Genomic DNA, 22,655 nt, shown 5'->3' on the forward strand with positions numbered 1-22,655 from the left:
CCCCAGAGCCAGGACCAGTTTTTAAAAGTGTTTTGGGTGTTAACAAAAACACCTTTTCAGTGCTGGGGTGGGGAAGTGTAGTGAGAGATCCACCCTGCCTCACCTGTGGTGCTGACCATGCCCATTTGGGCATGGTTACAGGTGAGTACCAGAGCATTTAGTATTTGATCCGGGGCCCAGGACAGGCTCACTCTCTCTTGGTTCCCTTCGGTTCACTGAGAGCAGCCTGGGTGTGGATCCTTGGAGCTGGAATTTGCAGGTCATCTATTTCTTATGTAAGTGACTTCTATCTAAATAAAATTAACCTTTATTTAACCAAGTCCTGTGTATCTTAATCTGTGCCACTACAGGGAAGTGTTTAAAGTTCCTGCATAGGTTTGGTCCTGCTGTCAGATCCTGTAGCTTACTGTGTCAAAGAGCACTCAGGCACCGACTTGGGGTCAGGACATAGGGTAGGGGAGCTGAGGTCTCTAGCACCTCAGTGAAAGATTTTTTTTCTTTTCTACTTGTAACTGTTGGTGCATTGATTTGGAAATATCTGATGCAGCTTATCGTTCTAAAGATTATCACTGTTCCCACAGATGAAAAGAAGCGAAGAGCCAATAGCCAGACAAACCAGTGAGGAGCAAATAGGTACTCTTCATTGTTGGAAATGTAGAAAATGTATCGCAAGTTCTGGCTGCTTCATGAATTACCTTGAGAATCAAGTGATTGAGGTGAGTAGCTCTGGCTTCAAGAGCTTTAGAGCATAGAAATATTGGGAGACTCACCCATGCCATGCACACCTACTCCTTCACACCTGAATGCAGGGCAAATCTGATGTGTTTCAGTGGATGAAAACCTGAAACTTTGCATGCCAGCGTTTATAGGATTTAATTTGTATATAATAAAACTTGATTACAGATTGATAACTCTAATAATTGACAACTCTAAATTAGCTCTAATATGAATCAATTCACGATATGCATTTCCATGCCCCCAGAAGTCTGTTTGCCCCTTTCAGACAATATGGTTTCCCGCTCCAAGGCACCAGAGGCTGGTGTTGACTATCCTTGCCATTCTTTCAAATGGAATAGAATCACATACATTCCTTTTGCCTTGTATTTTATCCAGCATCAGATTTTACAGTTTCACTTATGTGTCGTGTGCAGCAGTTTGCTGAATTCAATTTCATTTGCGAGTATGACAGTTACCGTTTATGAATGTGATGGTTACCATTGTTTTCTACTGAGGGACCTTTACACTACTCCATCTTTAGATTAAATATTTTTATTGTTGTTTTATGATATGGAAATTTGTGCAAAGTTCTTTCTCTTACTGTCGCTTTGTTTAGATGTATACATGGAGATGAGTATCTTAGTCATAGAGCAGATGTACTTTTAAGTTTTTAAGAAATTGCTATTAGTTTTCCAAAGTGAGCATTTACCTTCAGCAGCAGTGTATGACAACACCATTGCTGTGGTACTCTTATCTTTATGGCCTATCCATTCAGGAAGTTGAGCTGTGGCATTTCGTTAGAATTTGCTTTGTGTTTTCCTGGCAGCTAATGATTGGAAGTACTTTTTTTTTCCATGTGTTTATTGGCTCAAAGACATCTTACAGTTATGCTGTCTATGTTTATATTATTTGCACTTGTGTTATTTATTCATTAGAGTAACCCTTTGAAGAAGATAATCTGCTGCCTTAAGTATAAAAAGATGGAGACACTGAGGCTAAAGTAATTTAGTTCAAGTTCCCAGTATGTGTAGGCAGTGAGTCTGGACAGTTCTAGGATGCACTGGGCGGTAAGATGTGGAAGGGAAGAATGCAGAGTGAAAAGCAGGTTGTAGGAGTGAGGATCTTAAGGTTTAAGGCAGGCTGGTGTAGCTGCATCTGAGAGTGCTGAGACAGGAATGGGAGCAGGCTGGGGCCAGCACCGGTGCCTGTACGGATGCCTGGGGGAAGAGGCTTCCTAAGAGAACCTGAACGTGTATAGACAAACATGTGTTTTTAGCTATCTTCAAAGTATAATTTGTGAACTATAAAGTCTACCCATTTAAGAATATAACCCCATGATTTTTGTTATTCAACTACCACCACCAAGCAGTTTTGGACTTTATGACATCTGGAGTGTCTCATGCCCATTTGTCCTGTTTCTGTCCCCAGCAGCTTCCAGCCTGACTTTGGTCTCGGTGGATTATCTGTGTCATGCGTATGGGCATTCTTTATAAAAAATATGTAAGTTATTGAAACTATCTTACAGAATAAAACATATTTATATAAAATTAGGGCTATGTTAATTTTTCATATACTAAATTATATATGAATATGCTTCTACTAGAGAAACACAAAATATTCAGAACTAATAAATGAGTAATAAAACATTTTAAGATTAAATTAATGGTTGAAAGACAAGACACCACCCAATAATCAGGCCAGAAAAAATATGAAGAAATCATCGAAAAGGTAAAGGAATCACATGACCCAACAATGGTTTGAACAAATATCCATTGGTTGTGTTCATGGCAGCCACTGCATAAGCACAGGCTGGTGATGGAAAAGAGTCAAAACCGATCTGCTGATTAGAGTTCTGTCGTGAGTACTGGAGTAGTCCTTAGATGTCTTTCCCAAAGTTTACAATCTCATACCTGCCCCTACCACTCTCCCAAAATGGCAGCAAACACTGATCAACAGTATTAAAAAAAAAAGAAAAACAACAAAGTATAGCTACATCTCCTGCTGAGGATATGTATATAGGGACACAACAGTGTTTATGTTGTCTCTGTACACATATAAGAGACAGTCCTATAGAGTCATGTGATGTGCAGATGCACACAGCAGGCACTGTCTGGTCTTCTAGACCACGCTACGACATCCATCACTAATTGACAGTCTCTTTTCTCAGAGAGTGGGTTTTTTATCTCTTGATTTCCACTGCTGGTACATCCTAACTTTCATTGCTGTGCTTTCCAGCATATGTTTTTCTATTTGTGACCTTGTATTTTTCACATTGAACCTATACATGTTATGGGCCCTGTTCTCCCTTCCTCTGTACACACACTGACAGCAGTCACATCTATACTCCCAGTGCTGCAAAATTAAACAACTTTTTAGCATCTTGTCAAGGTCACATAGTAAACAGCAATGCAGGGATATCTGTTCAGTTTGGCCGAATTCTAAGCATCTTGAATTCACATGTTGATGTCTCCATGGTACTGTATCTGGAGGTGATGCTTTGATGGTAATTAAGGGAAAATAAGACGTAGGGATAAGACACTAATCCAGCAGGGCTGTGGCTTTATAAAGCAAGAGAGTATATAGGAGGATAAAAGGAAAAGGCAGCTAGCTGTCTGCAGGATAGGAAAAGCCCTCACCAAAGGCCAGATAATCAGATGCTCTGACTTTGGACATTTAGACTCTAAAATCAGTACAAAAGTTGTTCTGTTGTTTAGTTCCTTCAATTTATGGGATTTTATTATGGTAACCTGAGAAAATCCACCACAGGTGCTGCTATAGGCACTGGAAATTTTAAGACCAGCAGAAGAGTGATTATCTGTCCTTGTGAAGTTTCCAGGATTATCACTTACTATTAGTATTGTATCAACACCATATTAACGTAATCATAATTCTTTTATAGTTATAGATCCATTCTAATAAATATCAATAGTTTAAGTTTCTGTTTTGATATTAAATATTTATTTTTTGCCAATCCTATAAGCATTAGATATTAGTCAATCAAAGCATGTTCACTTATTTATAGAATTAGCAAAAGGAAAATTATAGGACATGGTAAGAGTGGGAGATTGGCAGTGTGCTGGGCCTGTCTCAGGGAGGCTTCCTCAGACACTGAGTAAGTGAAGGCAGGGTAGGACATGGAACCCTTCGTCACTAGCATGTTCAAAGTCCCTGTGGTGCATCCACAGAACCCAGAGTGGCTGCTGTGTCAGTGCTCAGTGCTAGACAGGGGGGCTGATCAAGACACAAAGCTGGAAAGATGGGTGGCTACCAGCTTTAATTCAGCTAAAAAGTTTCGTCTTTGTCACAGGAGACGCAAAGTCACTGATAGGTCCCGACATGACCTTTGAATTTTACAGAAGCAGGCATGGGTGCAGGTTCCCTCTTCCCTCCCTTCCCCTGCCCTCCAGTTCCATTTCCTCTCCTCTTCTCCTTCTGTTTGTTCCTTTAGAGCTTTTCACTCTTGAAATGATCTTTAGATATATATAAAAAACAATACAGACAATTTTGGGTCTCTTTAATTAGCAACCCTTTAAACATTTAACTAATAACAAATGGCAATGCTAACTGATAAGTCTTGCTACAGAGTTGTTCCTTGATCTGCACAGCTGCTAATGTTACCCTTTTTTGATGAATTTGACGAGATAATGTTACTGCTTACACTTTAAGATCAAGATTTACACAGCATTCAGAACATTGTTTAATGGTATTAAAACATCAGTGTTTAAACATTGAAACCAAACAATGTAATTTTAAGCATAAAGTCCCATTAAATGATGAAAACTAGTTCACATCCTTTATAGGCAGCTGAAGCTATTCCATGCTCAGAAAGCAGAATGTAAGAGAGGTGCACTAGTGCCCTCTGCTGCTAGGATACATTCTTTTATGTATAAGCATTGTTTGTCTTACAGCCAGCTTTATGAGAAATTAGCTTAGGTTATTAGTATTTATGTGTTTTTCCTTATCCTCTCTCATGTCTCACTTGATAAAAAATAATGTCACTATAATTTTTCGAATCTTAGTAAAATAGCCTTCTCTAGATTATAAGTTCCTTATTACTAAGGACACAGCATGTTTGCTGTTTAAAAGACTTCAAATCCCTCTAGTCAGGCTGCTTCTCATTCTTTTAAGTTTCTTATTTAGTTTGGAGTATAAAATGGTAGGCTGCACTGTGGCATTTCACACATGTACACAGCACTGTCCTTCTCTTGTTTGTCACCGCCACTCTGCTGCTGATACTTTCCCTACTTTAATCTGCTTCTTCTCCTCAAAATGTCTCTGGAGGCTCAGCGTCCATGTCACACAGGAGTGCACATGTACCCACACACACACACGCACGCACGCACGCACACACCTCAATCTGTTCCTCCAGCATGAAAGAATAACTGTTCTGGTAAACATGTTTGGTTTTATTAATAGTTCTCAAATTAAAGTAGCTTCATTGTGATGTCACAAAGCAGAAACAGCTAATGGAACTTCTTCCCCAAATGCACCTTCCCATATGCATTAGTCCGTCATTTTGGCTAAGTCAACAGTAAGTTTTAGGTCTGTTTTCTGTGAGTATTGGAGAAAATTGCAGTGCTCCAAATGTACTCAGGCAGGAGATACAGGTTAGTGTATGGTCCTAGAATATCTAGTATTTATCTGCTGCAGGAGGAAGCAGCTGGAAACCCACTGTCTGAGAACACAAATTCTGAAGCTGAACTGGCTGGCTGGAATCCTTGCATTATTATTTAGTATGTGACCTTGATAAGTTTCTGAAAAGTTGCTTAATTTTACTTGTTTCAGCATTCTTATCTATAACACGGAAAAATGCTTAAAGCTATTCCTGAGGCATAGTGAGCATAATATAAGCATTTTCTGCCTAATATAAGTCATGAGAACATGACCTGTAAAGCTAGGGCATTGATATTTGTTTACATAGGAACATCTAGGAAGCATCTAAATACTTAACAATGGGTAATGGTTCCTTAGGATTATGGTCAATATCATGCAGTCAATTTCCCAAATTTTTATAAACAGCTTAAAACTTGATTAAATGGATCATGGCCCATATAGAAGTAAATTGCTAACAATTGCAATTTTAAATGAAAGCTTTCTAACAGTGTACAAAAATGAAAGCATATGTGCTGTTACCCATGCAATTTTGGTAATCTTCAAAGAAAAATCCCTTGCTATTCAAAGTGACTGGAGTTGGTGAAGATTACAGTGAGTGTTGGAAAGCTACATTCCGGTGCCAAGCAGGTATCTTTCATTCATCCAGCATGCACATGTCCACTGTATTTCAGGCACTGTCATGTGATGTGAGGATGTGATGACTACTAATTATAGATTCCATGCAGCTTACCACACAATGAGATTTGGACCCAGTAACTAAAGAAAGGGCACCACTTCAACATTTGTTTAGAGAATTTTCAGGAAACCAAATATTGTTCCCAGCATGAACAAAATAAAATTATACCTCAGTTGTTAGGATATGGAGGAAATAAAATAACAGTCATTTTTCATATCTCTGGGAGATTAGTTTCTGAACCCTACACAGATATCAAAATATACAGATGCTCATGGCCTATAGGTAATGTTTGCATGTAACCTTGGGAATCCTCTTGTATACTTTAAGTCATCTCTGCTTGCTTATAATATCCAATATAATTTTAACTATGTAAACAATCATCACATGACACTTTTTAGGAATAAATTAGTCTACTTGTTGATGCATTTTTTCTGATTTGTTTTTTCTGGTTTATTGGATCCATGGATTTGGAGACCATATATGCAGAGAATAATTTGTTTAGAAAATAATAATATATTTTGGAATTTACTTAAAGATGAATTTTTCTATCTGGAAGAATATACTTATAATGATGACAATCCTATAGACACTAACACTAAATGGAATTCTTAAAATCTAGTGCAAATTAAACCATTAGGAACATTTAAACAACTGCAACCTACCACCCGCCCCCCCGTTCTTGTGTGCTTTGCACTCCACTGCTGTCTATTCCCTCAATAGTCTCAGGAGTGCTCCTCAGTTTCATTGGAAGTCCTCCACCTGTATTTCTAGTTTAGACATCAATTTAAGAAATACTGTCTTTTATATATTACATGGTATGGTAGGAGGATAGATTGGGATATGTACCAACTGTACAATATTAAAACCAGTAATTACCTTCTTTCCTGCCCGTGTTTCCCTATGGCATTGTGTCAAGAAAAGGAATCAAGAAGCCAGTTCCTATTTTCTTGGCATTCCCTTGATGAGATATCAGGGAGCCTCAAGTGATAGAGCTGGAGACTGACCCGACCATGGCCTCTCCTGTCCTAACTTTTCTTCCACTTAGAAGTGGCCTCTTTATATGTTCACGCACTTGACCAGCACTATTCCAATGCTGTCATCGTTGACATGGAGAACCAGGAAAGTTGTCTTGTGCTAGCTGAGTTGGACTTTGGGTATCTTAGTTGATGTTTCTTTCTGCAGATGAAACACTTTCCAGAAGATTTTCTAGCTCCCATTGAAATTATTTTCAAACTTCTGCTATAACATTAATATTTTAGAATAGAAAATTGTTCAAGATTTTTTATTTTTTCCGTATTAAATTTGACTTTTTACCTAATACCTAGACCATTAAAAGTTTCACATTTTAATGAGATAATGGTATATTTTGATATGTACGTATTGCATAATACTTAAATCAAGTTAAATATATCTGCCCCCTCAAACTTTCACTATTTAGTGTGGTAAAAAACTTGCACGATTTTTCCTCCTGTTTGAAATGTATTTTCCTGTTAGCCCATACTTACTGTACTGTGTAACAGCACACCAGAACTGCTGTGAGTACTCCTTGGTTAGGGATTACTACTGTTATACTTGATAGTACCTGGAATACTGTTGTGTACAGCATTAAAAATAGATTGAGCTGTCTTCCTTACAGATCTTACTGATGTATAAATAAATCACACCATATTGTTTTGTTCATACCTACTATGATCTAATGGTAGAAGAGAAGAGTAGTTGTAGGGTCCTGGAGGGTTCAGCTTGGGAAACTATATAGATTATACATAAATTATTCTGGGTGGTCTTGGCTCCAAGCCATACCTTAAGGTAGATGATTTCTTTGAGATGGTCAACCCCGCTACTTTCACAGATCAAGATATTATAGTTAATAGGTGGATAGATACTTCCTTGTTTGTTATATTGTTTACCTGATCAGAGTTTTTGTTATTGTGTGGGAAATCTGAGAGAACGCACTGTGATTTGGTAATTGTAGAACTATTTAGTGCAAAATCTGACCCTGAGAATTGGTGTGTGTGGTGGGAGCCTGTACTTCCCATGTTCATCTCAGCCATCACCTTCCTGGACCCCAGGAGAGTCCTAAGATCCCTATGGTCACCTGGCAGTAATTTATAGTTGAGAAGCCAAGGCTCAGAGACATACGTTTAATGGCCTGAGGTCACATACCTCATCAAGATACAAATCTTCACCCTGCTCTGCCCAACATTTTTCTCACAGGATGGGAAGCCATTATGTCTCAATTTTTTAATCACACTACAAGGCTGCTTTAGACCTCTGTTTAAATGTTTGCTGTTTAAATCCCTTGCTTGCATAAAGGATATACTTTTGTGGTTATAGCCTGGGGGAACTTAGCATGGCCTGTCCATGGAGATTTCCTGTGATCCTTTGTGCTCACAGGTAAGGGTGTTCCCTTCCTGCATAAAGAAAGCACCTGCCACTTGGAAGTCTTATGGCCTCCATAGAGGGAATCAAGGAATCTTTTCCAGTGTTTTGATGACTTGAGGACAAAAGGCCATAGGAGAGCCAGAGACCTCCTGCTTCTGCTGGCCTTCAGCAGGTCAGAATCTTTTGTATCATTATCCTATCCATCACATTTAGTGGTGGTTGGCTAGAGGATATACATAACTTCTTTATTTATTGGTGGTAGAATCCAAATGAAATCATAGATTTAAGGTTGAGGACAGTTCCTACAAACAATACTATTTAATCTCACAGAGAGAAATAAAGACGGGGCACTGGATATACCATTCACTGACAATTTTTTAATCGATTTTTGAAAAAGAAGTAACTTGGTCCTAGTTTTTGCTGATGAGAACAAGGGAAAGAAGGCAATGTGTATTTGATTTCTAACTAAAATGGGGGCTTTTTATTTTTCTTTAATATAGGAATTGTAAAGTAAGTTCTGAAGTTATAACTGCTAATATTCACTTTTCTATAACAGGACAGACATGAATCAGTTGATGCTCAAAACACTTGTCATCTATGGCACATGAATGTAGAAGCCCTTCCAGAGTGGATAAGCTGCCTAATACAAAAAGTAAGTTTCTGGGTTTCTGAGTGAAGTTAGGGATATATGGCCTTCAAAATACTTCTGTGCTCTTTTTTTCTGAGATGTGTTGTTTCAATATACATGAATGATATATTTCTCTTGAGTACACTGGCTTCCCTCCACTTACTGGAACATTTCAATACTTTTCTGTATGACTTTGCACCTGGTATTTCTAGTCTCTAAATGTGCTCACACCTACTAACCTGGTTTGTCCCCCCATTTCCATTGTTCTTTCTTGTTTTTCGGTGAGACATTGCTTAGCAGCCTATCAGCTGCCCACCACTGTCCATCTTCTCACTGTCTTTCTCTCCCCTCTGCTTTATATGCATATATTATGCGGGCTCGTGCACACTATATTACATGTAACTGGTAGACACACATGAAGATACTAATGATACACAAATGTACAATCACACACACATACATCCATTCAAACATACCAACACTCAGCTTGCTCTTTTCTCATTAATCTCTTACCTCCTCCAATAGAATATAAATACCACAAAGCCGGGAAATTTTGTCCTTTGCTAGTAGTATATCTTTGGTGCCTAGAGTTGCATCTGTTATATCAAGTGAGTGAAATATTTTTGTATACCCATCATTTATACACACATATAAAATAATCTGAATAATCAGTGTCTCTTACTAGGTGGATGAAAATAGAAATGTTCTGCTCTAAGTGATATTTAATGAAATATTGTCAGAAAAAGAACTCTTGTGAAATGCTTGTTTTGGATATTTTATTTTGCATTGTTAAATACTTGTCTTGGAAAAGTATAAGTAATCTAACATTTAAAAAACTATAACTAAATTTCTCCACCAAGTAACTTAAGTTTTTTTAAAACATGGCACGTGGTAGCTCTCACTTGAATTCGTTCTTACATTAAGATTGAGCATACTGATGTCCCACACCTAAGTGTCCAGAATGTCACAAAGTAGATTCGATCCCTACAGAGACCCCACTGTCTTTCTTGACAATTTTAAAAGCAGATCATTAATTTCTAATCCAAGTATGGAAATACACCAGTACTGAGATAGGCGATCAATTGGTACCTCTTGGTTGTGTATAGCAAGCCAGGGAGCTCTTTATTCTGTTGGCTGATAAAGTCTGACCATTCCCCCATCCCCCCATACCCCATGCTTGGCATGCAAGAAGTGAATCAGAACAGACACTTTCTGTGAGATTTCACTTGCAAATGAAGCTCTGTAGACTTGATTTGCTTCCTGGTTCCATGGAGTATTTTTCTTTTCATTAGTTCACACTGTATCTGTATTCAATCTATTGTTCAGAGACTTTCTTTAGGAATTCTTGGTTGTTCAGCTAGGCATGATTTGCAGTATGTTATCACTCTAGTAGTTTGTAGCTGCTTGCTTATCTCTGTTTACTGGAAAGCTTGTTTTCATTTGCCTGTTTTGTCTACTAATCAGAAAACAGAAAGCTCGCCTTTTCAGTACATAGTAAATGTTCATGTGATCGGCTCTTTTTTTTTTTTTTCATTTAAACTCATTCTCTGGTCACTTTACAATGGAAGCATTGTCTTTATTTCCTTTACTACCTGTAGGCCCAGTGGACAGTTGGGAAACTGAATTGTCCTTTCTGTGGGGCCCGATTAGGGGGCTTTAATTTTGTCAGCACTCCAAAATGTTCCTGTGGCCAGCTTGCAGCTGTACATCTCTGCAAGAGCCGGACTGATCACCAACCAGCGCCGGCAGGCAACCTAATGAGGCCAGTGCTGAAATACTTGTCACATCCCGGAGCCCAGTCAGGTTGTGATAAGGAGGCTCCGGTGACAGGTGGTGGCTCTAGAATCAGAAACCACAGGCTTTTGAACATGTCCCGAAACAATAACGGCCTTGGAAGACTCACAGAAGCACTCTGCCTGGAGGTGCGAGCCACATATTTTGAGATGAAGAATGAGAAACTGCTCTTCAAAGCATGGGATCCAAAATACCCATCTTTTGTTCCTGAGCTTGCGACCAGCAGGTGCACTTCCAGAGCTTCGCATAGGAAGTCACACAGTTTGGACCTGAACATCAATGAGACACCGCCTTCATTACCCACTTTCTATGAAATACATAGTAAGACTGCTGCCTATCCCCGGCTAAATGAAACCCAGCCCATTGACCTCTCGGGCTTGGCTTCGCCGTGTGGGAAAAGTGGCTGCTCCCTTCAAAACCCACCCAGTTTTGATCCGAATATGCTGCAGCACAGACTTTCAGTGTCTCCCGGTGAGACCCAGGCACAAAGAGGAAGAGAATTTCAGTGTGGCCTAGAAGCTTCTTCCCTATATTCAGATCACGCTAATGCTAACAGCCTGACATTCCTGATGGATCTGCCCTCAGTGGGGAGGGGCGTGCTGGATGCCTCAGACCCAGAAGAGCACCTCTCCCCTCTGGACTTTCTGCGCTCTGCCAGTTTTCCCTTGGGCACCATTAACCACAGGCTGAATAGCAGAGAAAGGAGCAAGTTGAGGACTCTAAGAAGGCAACGGAGGAGGCATGAAAGATGGCTACAGAAGCAGGTAAGTGCTTTAAAATCAGAGTTCAGCAAAAGTAAACAGTATTGTAAGTACTGGGGCTTGTGGAACAGGTTAATTTGAATGGTTGTGTTCTAAAACGTCAGTTTTAAGTTTTGAGATGCCATGTCTCTCTATGTACACTTACTAATCCCACAGCCCTCCCATCTTTGGCGCTGTGTAGCCCTGCTCCTATGCTTCACGTATGTTCAGAAAAGGCCCCTTTTGCAATTTCCCCAGTTCTGGGAATATATGAGAGGACCTTATGATATTGAGGTTGGATGGCTTGTCACAAGTATTTTAAATATATCCCATGTTTAGATTGGTTTTGCTATGGTTTTATTTCAGGCTGAGTTTTAAAAAATGTCTTTCCAAGTCTAATCTGGTAACAGTTCATTCACTCTTCATCACATTTATTCTGATTTAATAGACAAGAAACTGTGTTCAGATGCTCATGTGGTCCAGACATGAGTAACTGCTGAATGTCAAGACATAGAAGGGGAATTTATTCAAACTGACATTTTGTAGCAGAGTTTGACTCACTGGTATTTGAACTACTTGTGTGCTTCTTTCAGTATTTCCATGGTTGTGTGCAAAAAAAGAGACAATCAGATTTAGCTACTGTGGAAACCAATTAAAGTCAATAGAGGACAAGTTTTGAAATTTGAAAGCTTAGGAGCCAGTATATTTCTGTGTAAAACTCTTTTGTGAAGATTACATTTATTGTTATTAGTAATGGATAGTAGTTATTATGATAGTATGCTATATTAACAATATTCTAAGAATTAATATAAAGCTGAAGTTGCTTTGTATATTTGTTAGGTGAACTCATCATATATTATCAGTTATAAAATTACCACAGTGAGTACTTCAGCCAGATTAGCAGTATTTTCTTCTTTAGTTACAGAGCATAATTACAGGTATGATCTGTTGCATTTTTGACTTGTTGCTAATACTAATAACACCCCAGTTTAGATTGTTTGTAAATGATAGTATAATGTAATAGCAAAGTATACACCAAGAAAATGAGTATTTTTTTGCATCATTGCTCATGGTAAAATTCTGCAAAGCTATAATAAAAATCTTTATGAAGAAGTTTGTTTGTATCTAAGTAAACTAGAAATGATCATATGTTAAATGATATTCAGAAAGAGCATCTTCAAAACAGTTTACAAGGTTCTGAAATAATTCTTTTGCAAACAAACTATTTTAAAATTTGTGATAGTTATATTTGCTATATACTGATGACATTTGCAAATGATATTGGAGTATTGACATGGATACAATTCTTAGGTTAGATCCTTCTGAAAACCCTCAGTTATTAATCATTTCTAACATAAAGTGTTAGTGTAGAGGGGGCAAGTGCAGAGTTAAATATTGAATTTTTGATAGATGAAATTATTTTTATTCATTGAGACACATAGAATTTGGCTAGTGTGTTTAACGGGTTCATCAGAATTGACGAATCTGATTCAGACCCATGACCTGTCCATGTAGAGCAAAACAGAAGAATCCTAACAGGCTTAGCTGGTTACACAGGTGCTACAGACAGGTGCATGTCCAGTACATCTTCAGCAGAAAAATCTGTCTTTATGATTGTGTGTACACTGTTGTTAGAGCTAGAAATAATGATAACTATAGAAAGTCTGTCTTGCTGATTTAAGTAGAAAGATAAATTCTAGCAAGAGTTCATTTCTGAGATAAAATAGTGGGATAATTTGACAAGTTTTCCATGTTTAACCAAGATTCATTCAATGAACATTGATCAAATGCTTGCTTGGGGTAGCAAAGGCCTGGGTAGTGGCTTCTTTGTTGTGAGGGGGAAAGAACTCAGGGACTTGGGTATGCAAGGTAAACTTTCTACCTCTGTCTGAGCTATGCCCTAGGCCTAGAGTCTGCCCTTTCATTTATTTTAATGAGAAAGATAATTACATACCCAAAGTAGTGGTTACCATTATTAGCAGTTAAAATTTTAAATACCTTTTTTAAATGAACCAATAAGAATACTTATTTTTCAGTTAGATTATTAGTTTTGCTGTTGAGATTTTGGAAACTATCATTGGCACTTTGAATGGGAGTCACTAAATCTGTAGGTAGTACAGGCATGCTGAGAGTTTACTCTCCCAGTCTATGAACACAATGTCTAGCCCCCTTTTATTATCATCTTCATTTTTCTCACCAGTATTTTAGTTTTTTCATTGTTAATATCTTATTAATCATATTTGTTAGAGTTTCAAATAATTGGTTAGGAATTCTACATTTGTGTCACTTGGCATTTTAAATGAAGTTTTGTTTAAGCTAGAAATATTTTCATGATATAGACCATGATAGAAATAGTATTACTGTTTTACTAAAGCACTTAAAGTTTGCAGATGGAAGATCAAAAGAGAAACCACAGTCAATTAAATAGAACTAGTATTCTATTCAATAAAGATGTATCGAGCACCATCTTGGGGAAAGCATATCACTGTGCTTTAGTCAATCACCAAGCCTCTTTTCACTCAAACATTTTTTTCTTCATTGTCACGTATTAAAATGTGTTTACTCCTGGTATATACTGTATGACTTAAATGCATGTATAGGTTCATCGCATGTCCATACAGTGGGGATATAGAGGAATCCCTTGTGCTGCATGAAGTCATGCTTTGTCTATCCTTAACCAACCCCTGAAGATTACAAATCTGCTCTCCATTACTTTATTTTTTACTTATTGATAAAGTTATAAAACAATGATGTAGAAATAGAATCATAAAGCATGTACTGTAGATATTGGTGCTGTTTACTAAGCAAACTTGTCTATGACATTTATCAATTTTCTGCCTGTGTTCTTTTTACTTCTCAATAGTATTCCATCCTATAAATGAGTCATGGTCTCTCCAGCATAAAAGATGAGTAGATTGTCTCTGGTGTTAGCAGTTATGAATCCAACTGTTATAAACACTCATGCACATAATTTTGAATGAATTAATATTTTTTATTTTTCTAGGGTAAATACTCAGGAGTGGGGTTGCTGGATCATATGGTAAGTGTGTATTTAGTTATACAAGAAACTGTTACACTGTTTTCCAGGGCCCTGTACCACTGTGTATCCACACAACATAGGATGAGATTTCTCTCTTCTGTGTATCCATGAAGGCAAACAGCCGCTGTTCTTTTATTCTTTCTGTTTCAGTTACTCAAATACGATGTTTAATGGTGTCAGACTTCAGTTTTAATATTCGTGCTCCTAATTTCATGTACTTAGTTTTCATTTATAAACCATGCTGAAATTATTAATGGTATTAATATATTACTAAAACTCTTAATTTGAAGATATAAATAAAATTGCTGTCAAGGAGAAACTACAACCAATTTTCAGTAATTCTATTCAATGAAGTCTGAGTGTCATCTTCTTCAAATGTGTTCAAATATGTTCAGTTTTTTGGGCATTCCTCTATAAGCTTGAGAACAATTTTACTAGAGTTTAAGAGAAACATTGCAGATAGTAAACCAGCACTTCCCAGATGAGAGGACTAGAAGATAGAAAGTGTTAGGGAAAGCCGAAAGTATTAGGGAAACCATGCTTAGAAAAGAGGTAGATAGAGAAAGAAACATAAGCTTTTCCTTTTTTCTGAGTAATTCGGTAAAGTTGGCAAGACTATTGAAAGCTGCATGTCTCTGGCTCTAGAACAGACTGTGCTGAAGTAGAGAAGGGAAGGTATCTCATTAAAGGATAATTATTCCACCCATCGATTGGCAGGCTTTGAGTGAGTCTACCTTCCTAGGGATAGATTCTTCTGCATGTGGGTGGTCCCTTGGCCATGAAATCAATCCAGTCAGGCCAGAAATTCTGTTCTCTTAACTAGAAGAGATTCTGTTTTACTGTTCCTTCATTGCTACTCTTATCTTTGCCCCTCCAAAGAGGTAACTCTAAAATCATTAAGGAACCCAATTATGGATCAGAGCCCCCAGACACTCCAAGCAGCTCTGGCCTTTGATGAAGATGGGGTTGCCAAGAAGACAAAGGACATTGATGGCTTATGTGTATATATATATATATATATATATATATATATATATATTGATTTAATTATTTCTTACCTGTTCAATTTTAAGAATTCTTCATATATTTGGGTACAAATCCTATATCAGATATGTGAATTATAGTATTCTAATATATTTTATCCTACCCATCATGTTACGATATTTCCCTGGAAAGCAAACCCACGTTTTGGAAGTCTAACTTCTCAAATATAGTTTTTGATTGCTCCAGTTTTTGGGATAATAGCATATCTTAAACCTCTTAGATAGCTTTAGGTTATAAAAGTTTTCCAGTGCTTTTTCCTGAAAGTTTTATACTCATAGAAAATTTTGATTTACGTTGAACTGACATTTTAAAAACAAATATGAAGTTTAAATCAAAGTGTTGTTTTTAATAGTGGTATGAAACTGTTTCTGTACCATTTATTGAAAGCACTGTTCTTTCTCCTTGAAAATGTTTTTGTTATTTAATTGAAAATCAGTTTGACATGTATGTTAACTTTCTGTTTATTGATCTCTTTATCTTTGTTCTATGAAAGTAGGCCCTTTTCTGTTAGAGCTCCATAGGAGACCTAAAGCAAAATTCAGGGCTGTGCCTCTACCAACTTTGTTGTTCCTTTTGAAAATTTGCTTCCTGTGGTTTCACATAGGAAATTTAGGATGAAACTTGACAATAAATTCTATTGGGACTTTGAAATTGTGTTACATCCAGAGGTCAACTTGCAGAGTCTTGCCATGTTTGCCGTGACTTTCCTAGTCCATGAACATAATAGACCTTCCTTCCCACACACAGATCTCTAAGTTTTCATTAGTGTTTGCAGATTTTAGCATTCAGAACTTATAAATGGCTTGTTAGATTTATACCTGGGTGCTATATCTTCTAAAGAAAAGTTATTTTTATTTTTTAAATTACATATTTTTAATGTTTAATATTATTTTGGTTTTGACTTCCTATCTTGGGATTCATGGAGTACAGGTACTTGGCATCTCTTGTCAGATTTATTTTAAAATGTCAATTTCTAGTTTATTAGTTGTAATAAATGGAAATACAATGCTCTATGTTGATCTGGTATGCTGTACTCTTTCATCTGTCACCTATTACTAATGCTAATTACTAATTAGTAATGTTAGTTCACTCTTCTGTTCTAATAGATGCCAAAATTGGTATTTTCTACTTATATGATTGCTTGATATCTTAGTCAGTGTTCTATTGCTGTAAAGAGACACCATGACAATGGCAACTCTTATAAAAAGGAAAACATTTAATTAGGCTAACTTACAGTTCTTAGATTTGGTCCATTAGCATCATGATAGGAAGCATGGAGTCGCACAGGCAGTCATGGTTCTGGGGAGAAAGCTGAGTGTTCTACATCCAGATTAGCAGGCAGTAGAAAGAGAAGGACACTGGGCCCAACTTGAGCATTTGAAACCTCAAAGCTCACCCCCAGTGACACACTTCCTCCAACAAGGCCTCACCCCCTACAACAAGGCCACAACTGCCTAATCCTTCTCAGGTAATAATATCACTCCCCAATGATCAAATATTCAAGCATATGTATCTGTGGGGACCATTCAAACCACCACACTTGGTTTGCAGATAAAACAGCAATACTTCTCCCTTTCCCTTTCCTTTGCCTGTCAATACATTGGTGGACCCCCAGGGTAATGTTGACTAGAAGAAGGGGGAGACACACTCTGTGTCTTTCTTGTTTTTAACAGAAAAACACTTGGTCGTTTTTCTTGAAGTGTGATGTCTTATATATCCAGATGTTTCTGTGTACATTCTCTCAGAGGTTCTTACAGAGTGGAGAAAATGTCACCATGAACATAGACTTTTGTCAGAAGCTGATGTGTACCTTCAGTGTTGGTATTAATTATCAATTATAGAGCAGGCCTCACATTCCCACAGTGAACTTTTGGTATTATATTGTATCTTGCTTTCCCTATATTATTAGAACTAGAGGAAATTTTGCCTCTGCTCATAAAAGTTAAAAGTCTGAAGTTTTCCATGCTGTGTTTTGCTCTGGTCATTGTATGGTTTATATATTAAGGTAGTGATGACATTTTGAGGTAAGTTAGTTTCCTACTTTTCTATATTCTGAAAAATATTGTGGAGAATTAATACTATTTTCACTCAAATATTTCTAATAAAACTGTCTTTGTCTAGATATTGCTTTGATAGAAGGATTTTAGCCATGGCCCAAGCTATCTATTTGGTGTTGGGTTCAGTAGTTTGTTTTCAGGGTGGTAAGTACATTGCCAAAATTACATGGTAGCACCACTCAGTGCTGTCCTTGTCTGTTGGGTAACCAATTATCCATCTGGATCTGACAATCTGTGTGTTTTCCTCTCCTCTCTCTCTCTCTCTCTCTCCCTTCCCTTCCCTTCTCTTTCTCCCTCAACAAATATTTATCAATTTTATTCTTCTTAAAAAGCAGCTCTTTTCAATGTTTTTATTTTTTCAAAAATTTCTGCTATTTATTATTTACTTTTTCAAATTTTTCTCATCTTTTCTAAATTTCTAAATAATAGGAAGTTACTGATTTGACACTTTTCTTTTTTGAACTACTAGACATTTAATGTCAAATTTCCTTGTAATTACTATATTAATTGTGTGCTATATGTTACATTATATTGTATTATTTTAATTATTTACTTTTAATTTAGCATTTTAAACATTTCATTCAAACTATTTTCTAATATAATTTGCGATTTCCTTGGCCCACTTAAGTCGACCAATTGGGAAGTAAAATCACAAAGTTAAAAGTATGAGTATTTTTATCTCCAACTGATAACCACTTACAAATGAAAATTTCTTTTTCTCCAAGAGAATCTCACTGGGAAAGTACTCTTAAGAGCAGGCCAAATACCCATCAGTAGAAGGCCAACAGAGAACAAAACTCAATGGCATCTTTGGCTATTCCCTATCTCATGATTTTATTTCCAAGTTGCATTCATTTGTTTTTGTTTTCCCCCAATTATTTATTTATTTGTTTGTTTTACTCTACAGGTTCTTTGCATATATAATATGACTTCTAGTTTAGTGTTTTTATGGGATTCCTAAGTGTGAGAACCAGTGGGTCCCTGTGTCTGTGTCTGCTTCTTGTACCTTTTCTTGGGCTCTTGTCCTTCTGTTTATTTGTTTCTTGTACTATTCTAATCTGTTTGTTTTTTTTATCATGTTATATTTCATCTTATTATTATCCCTTAGATGCCTGTTTTGTTTTCTAAGGAGAGACAGAAAAGGAGGAATAGGAGGAGAAACCCATAATCAGTATATAGTGTGTGAAAAAAATTATTTTCATAAAAGAAAAAAGAAACAGCATTTCAAGGAAATTTACAAAAAAAAGTCAACCAGGGTTACTACTTGTGAGTTACAAAATATTTCTGTGTCAGTCTATTTAAACTAAAAAGGATTTGTTCTGCTATGCCTCTCTGGACCTATTTGAAAGCAAACAAGATCTTTCTTTAAAAGCCACAGGAAACTATGTACAAGTAGTTTGTCTTATGTTTCTGGGTGCCATATGTTGTATGTGAAACTCTAAAATCTGTGTGTGTGTGTGTGTGTGTGTGTGTGTGTTTAGAATGATTTACAATAGCCACTTAGTCACTACAGCAATTCTCATACATCTTTCATCATGATCTAAATGAGTTCAGGTTAATTGTGTTGTTTTATAAAGGGTGTGACTAATGCTCTGGGGAAAATAGAGGCTAATAAATCATATTAAAGACCTGCTTGTTCAGGATGATTTAGAACATATCATATGTACCTACCACAAAGACCCTGTTTTGTTTTTGTGGATTTGCACATTGGCATAATTTTGAGTTTTTTTGTGTCCTTAAGTCAATTTATTTTTTATTATTAAATTTATCATATTCAAATTAGATAAAAATTATGCTGCAGATATATATTTGGTTGTGCTTTACAATTATAATAATATTCAGTTGATGGGAAATTATGCTGTGTTCCTTTTCTGTAGGAAAGGTGTCAGGTTTAATTTGATGACACAGATTACTGATGGTTTTATTAATTCAGAAGCATATTCATAAAGTGGTCTTTAAGGAAAGAATAAAACTAATAAAGTAAATAAACATCATGACCAACAGTCATATATTGAGACAGACCAATGTTTATTTGTGTCTAATTAAGTCTTCTTTGTGTCATATTATAATCTAAGTATAAGCTTGGTACTCTTTCACTCATAAATGCGAAGGCATTTGGACCCTCAATAGGTTGGTATTTTTTTTAGTTTTATTTATGTATTTATATTCTAAAATTGCTTTTGTTTGTTAGAATTGCATAGAGTTGATGCCTTTACTTTAAATAATTGCATAGATTCAAAAGTTCTAATGCTTTGCACAATACCTAGCATATGACACATGCTCAGGAATTTTTTAAATGATAAATTTATATTTGAAGAGCCATTCCTCACTAAGTGTTTTAGTATGTGCTTACTTCCCTCGGGGTAAGCTATGACAAATATATACTGCTGTTCTCTAGGCAGGTTCATAGCCTCAGCCCCTGAGGTTTTCATAGGACAGTAGTCATGTAGACACCTTCTTCTTAGCTCGCACAAAACTTTCAGACTCCCAAATGGTAGCAAGTGTCGCCATAAATCACAGTTAAGGAACATCAGTGCCATTCTTACAAGCAGTATTTTGGGAGCCTCCCCCATCCCCAGCAAATTCACACTTCAAGCTCTTGCTCTTGCATACCAGACAAGGCTAACCTTGTAAGTGCATATAGTGCATATAGGCCTGCTGTGTTGACTGTTTTTTGCTTATAGATTTGGGATGTAGTTCACAGATAAAAAAAATGTGTTTTTCCTTTGTTATACAAATATGAACTATTGTGATACATCCCTCTTGATGTTGACTCAGAATGACTTTGCAACAGAAGAAGAAAATGTTGTCAGATCTTTATAGCAGCTTCCCATTGCTGCTGTCAGTAACCTCCACAAATGTGGCAGCCCAAGACAACATGATTTTATCATCTGACAGTGCTCAAGCTCACAGTCTGAAAACGGGCCTTCTGTTGTAAAAGTCAAGGTATGGGCAGTGTTCTGGGACTGAATCTCTTCCTTGCTTATTAAAGCAATGACACATTTTCATTCACTGGCTCATGTTTCATCTAGTAACAATGGTGCTGTAATCTTTAGTTTTTTATTTGCATCTCCTTGTAGACTTTTTAAAACATTAAAACCAGTTAAATGTTTGTGTATGTCACATATGTGAGGGTACTCACAGAGACCAGCAGAGGGTCTTCCATCCCCTGGAGCTAGAGTCACATGCAGATATGAGCTGGCTCATATGGGTGCTGAGAGCGATACGCAGGTCCCCTAGAAGAACAACAGCAGTCTTTACTGCCGAGCCATCTGTCCAGCCCACTCCCTGACTCTTTAGTAATTCCCGTCTTTATGGTGGGAAGATTCAGATCATCCAAAGTGACCCTCTCCCCATTTTGAGGTCCTTGACTCACTACAAAAACACATACTGCTAAATGGTGATGATGATCATGATGATGATCATGATGATCACAGTTTGCAGGAATAAGGAACTGGGCATCTCCATATTGCTAGCCAGTTAGTATCCTGCCTCCTTCACCTTCCTGTAGGAAAGATATTTTCCTGAGTGTTTTTAGTTCATTTAATGCTGTCACCATTTTATGAGGTAATTTCTGTTACCATGTTCTTTGGCTAGAAAAACTGAGGTTGAAAGAACTTACCAAGTTCTACAAGCCTACTCCCTAATTAAAAGTTCATCCAGTTAGCTAATCCAGAGGGTGAAGACAGTGGTCACTAAGCCATTGAGTTCTGTCCCATAGACACAAAGGGTAGAAGGAGGGAACTGAGCTCCACACATGTCCAGTGACATGAACACACACAATTAAACAAATAAATTAGAAGGACTTCTTATTTTACCACCTACTTTATCTCCCCACCCCACCCTCTTGCTGGTCTGAGCTAAATAAACTAGACTGTCATGAACTCATACAGGTCCACCTGCCTGAATCAGAAAAGGCTATGTGCCACCACGCCTGGCCTATTTTACCTTTTGTGATGACTGAGGAAAGCATTTTATCATTCTTTACCTTTCTTCTTCACTAATCCTTCGCTTCCTTTAAATAACGCTCTTTTGTTGTTTGCTCTCTTGGAAACAGTGCTCAGCTCAGGCTGCAATGATAAATAAAATACCATACTTCCATCAGAGATTTCTTAGAAAATGGGGAAGATACACAGACCATTGTGGATAATAGTTTACTTATCATATAGCTTTGGCCAAGACCTTCAGATATAGCTGAAAATCCAAAGATACACAATAAAGGATCAAGGCAGTCTGGGAAAGAGGGGGGGTGGGAAAAGATATGCAAATATACAAAACTGAATTAGAGAGAGAGGGAAGGGTTGGTTGGCTGATGAAGAACTTTGACACAATTGTGAGAAGCATGCTGAATCCGTGGGTGCCACATAGTTCTCGGAAGCACTGTGCTTAGGTTTACTGCTGGAAATTGGCAAATGGATGCCCACTAGATGACTTGAACTAATAAATCATGTATCTCATGCTTCTTGCATGGTGAATGACTTAAGCAAAGAGATTGACAGTGGTTCTTAACCCTGAATGCAAGTTGGATTTCCAGTAGAAGCCTTAAAAATCCCAGTTACTTTTACTATAAAGCTTATGTTTCAGTTGGCCTAGATCTTATGTGTGTATTAAAAGCAGTATATTTACCTGCAAGTAACACGTTGCATATTCAGGCTGCTTTTCTCCACTTGGCATTGAGAGGGTGTATTTTGTCAGATCATGAGGCAGTAGGGAAGTTTGGTGAGCAATGACTTCAGCAGTGGGCATTTCCTAAACTTTACTTCAGGTCCAGCATAAGACATTGACTGTGTGGGCTTATTTATGGGAACTGTTAGGTCTCCAGAGCAGAACTCTCACAGTGGTGGGGTTGCTGAAGTGAGCTTCGTCCTGCTCAGAAACTGGGTGGGAGACAAGAACGTCAGAGATCTGCACGATCTTCTCAGTTGCTAACATGCAATGTGCCCTCTCCAAAATTCAGCTGTTG

At 37.3% G+C, this 22,655-nt stretch overlaps 1 protein-coding gene across 6 annotated transcripts in view; it reads left to right on the forward strand.

Moving 5' to 3' along the window:
• Nucleotides 1-22,655, forward strand: part of Rnf180 (ring finger protein 180) — a 150,531-nt gene that overhangs the window by 25,538 nt on the left and 102,338 nt on the right. For 3 of the 6 annotated variants that reach the window (XR_005869881.1, XM_040729020.1, XM_040729016.1), the window contains exons 2-5: nt 582-716; nt 8,946-9,041; nt 10,616-11,575; nt 14,556-14,591. Coding sequence is in view for 5 of the 6 variants with exons in the window: in XM_040729020.1 (XP_040584954.1) it covers nt 582-716; nt 8,946-9,041; nt 10,616-11,575; nt 14,556-14,591 (1,227 nt within the window). In the remaining variant the exon portion in view is untranslated. Of the gene's footprint in view, nt 1-581; nt 717-2,145; nt 2,218-8,401; nt 8,562-8,945; nt 9,042-10,615; nt 11,576-14,555; nt 14,592-22,655 lie in introns of those variants that run through there. The other 3 variants (XM_040729017.1, XM_040729018.1, XM_040729019.1) reach the window with 3 other exon arrangements.

This window comes from Mesocricetus auratus, unplaced genomic scaffold (genome assembly GCF_017639785.1).
Source record: "Mesocricetus auratus isolate SY011 unplaced genomic scaffold, BCM_Maur_2.0 Super-Scaffold_100020, whole genome shotgun sequence".
Lineage (NCBI taxonomy): Eukaryota > Metazoa > Chordata > Mammalia > Rodentia > Cricetidae > Mesocricetus > Mesocricetus auratus.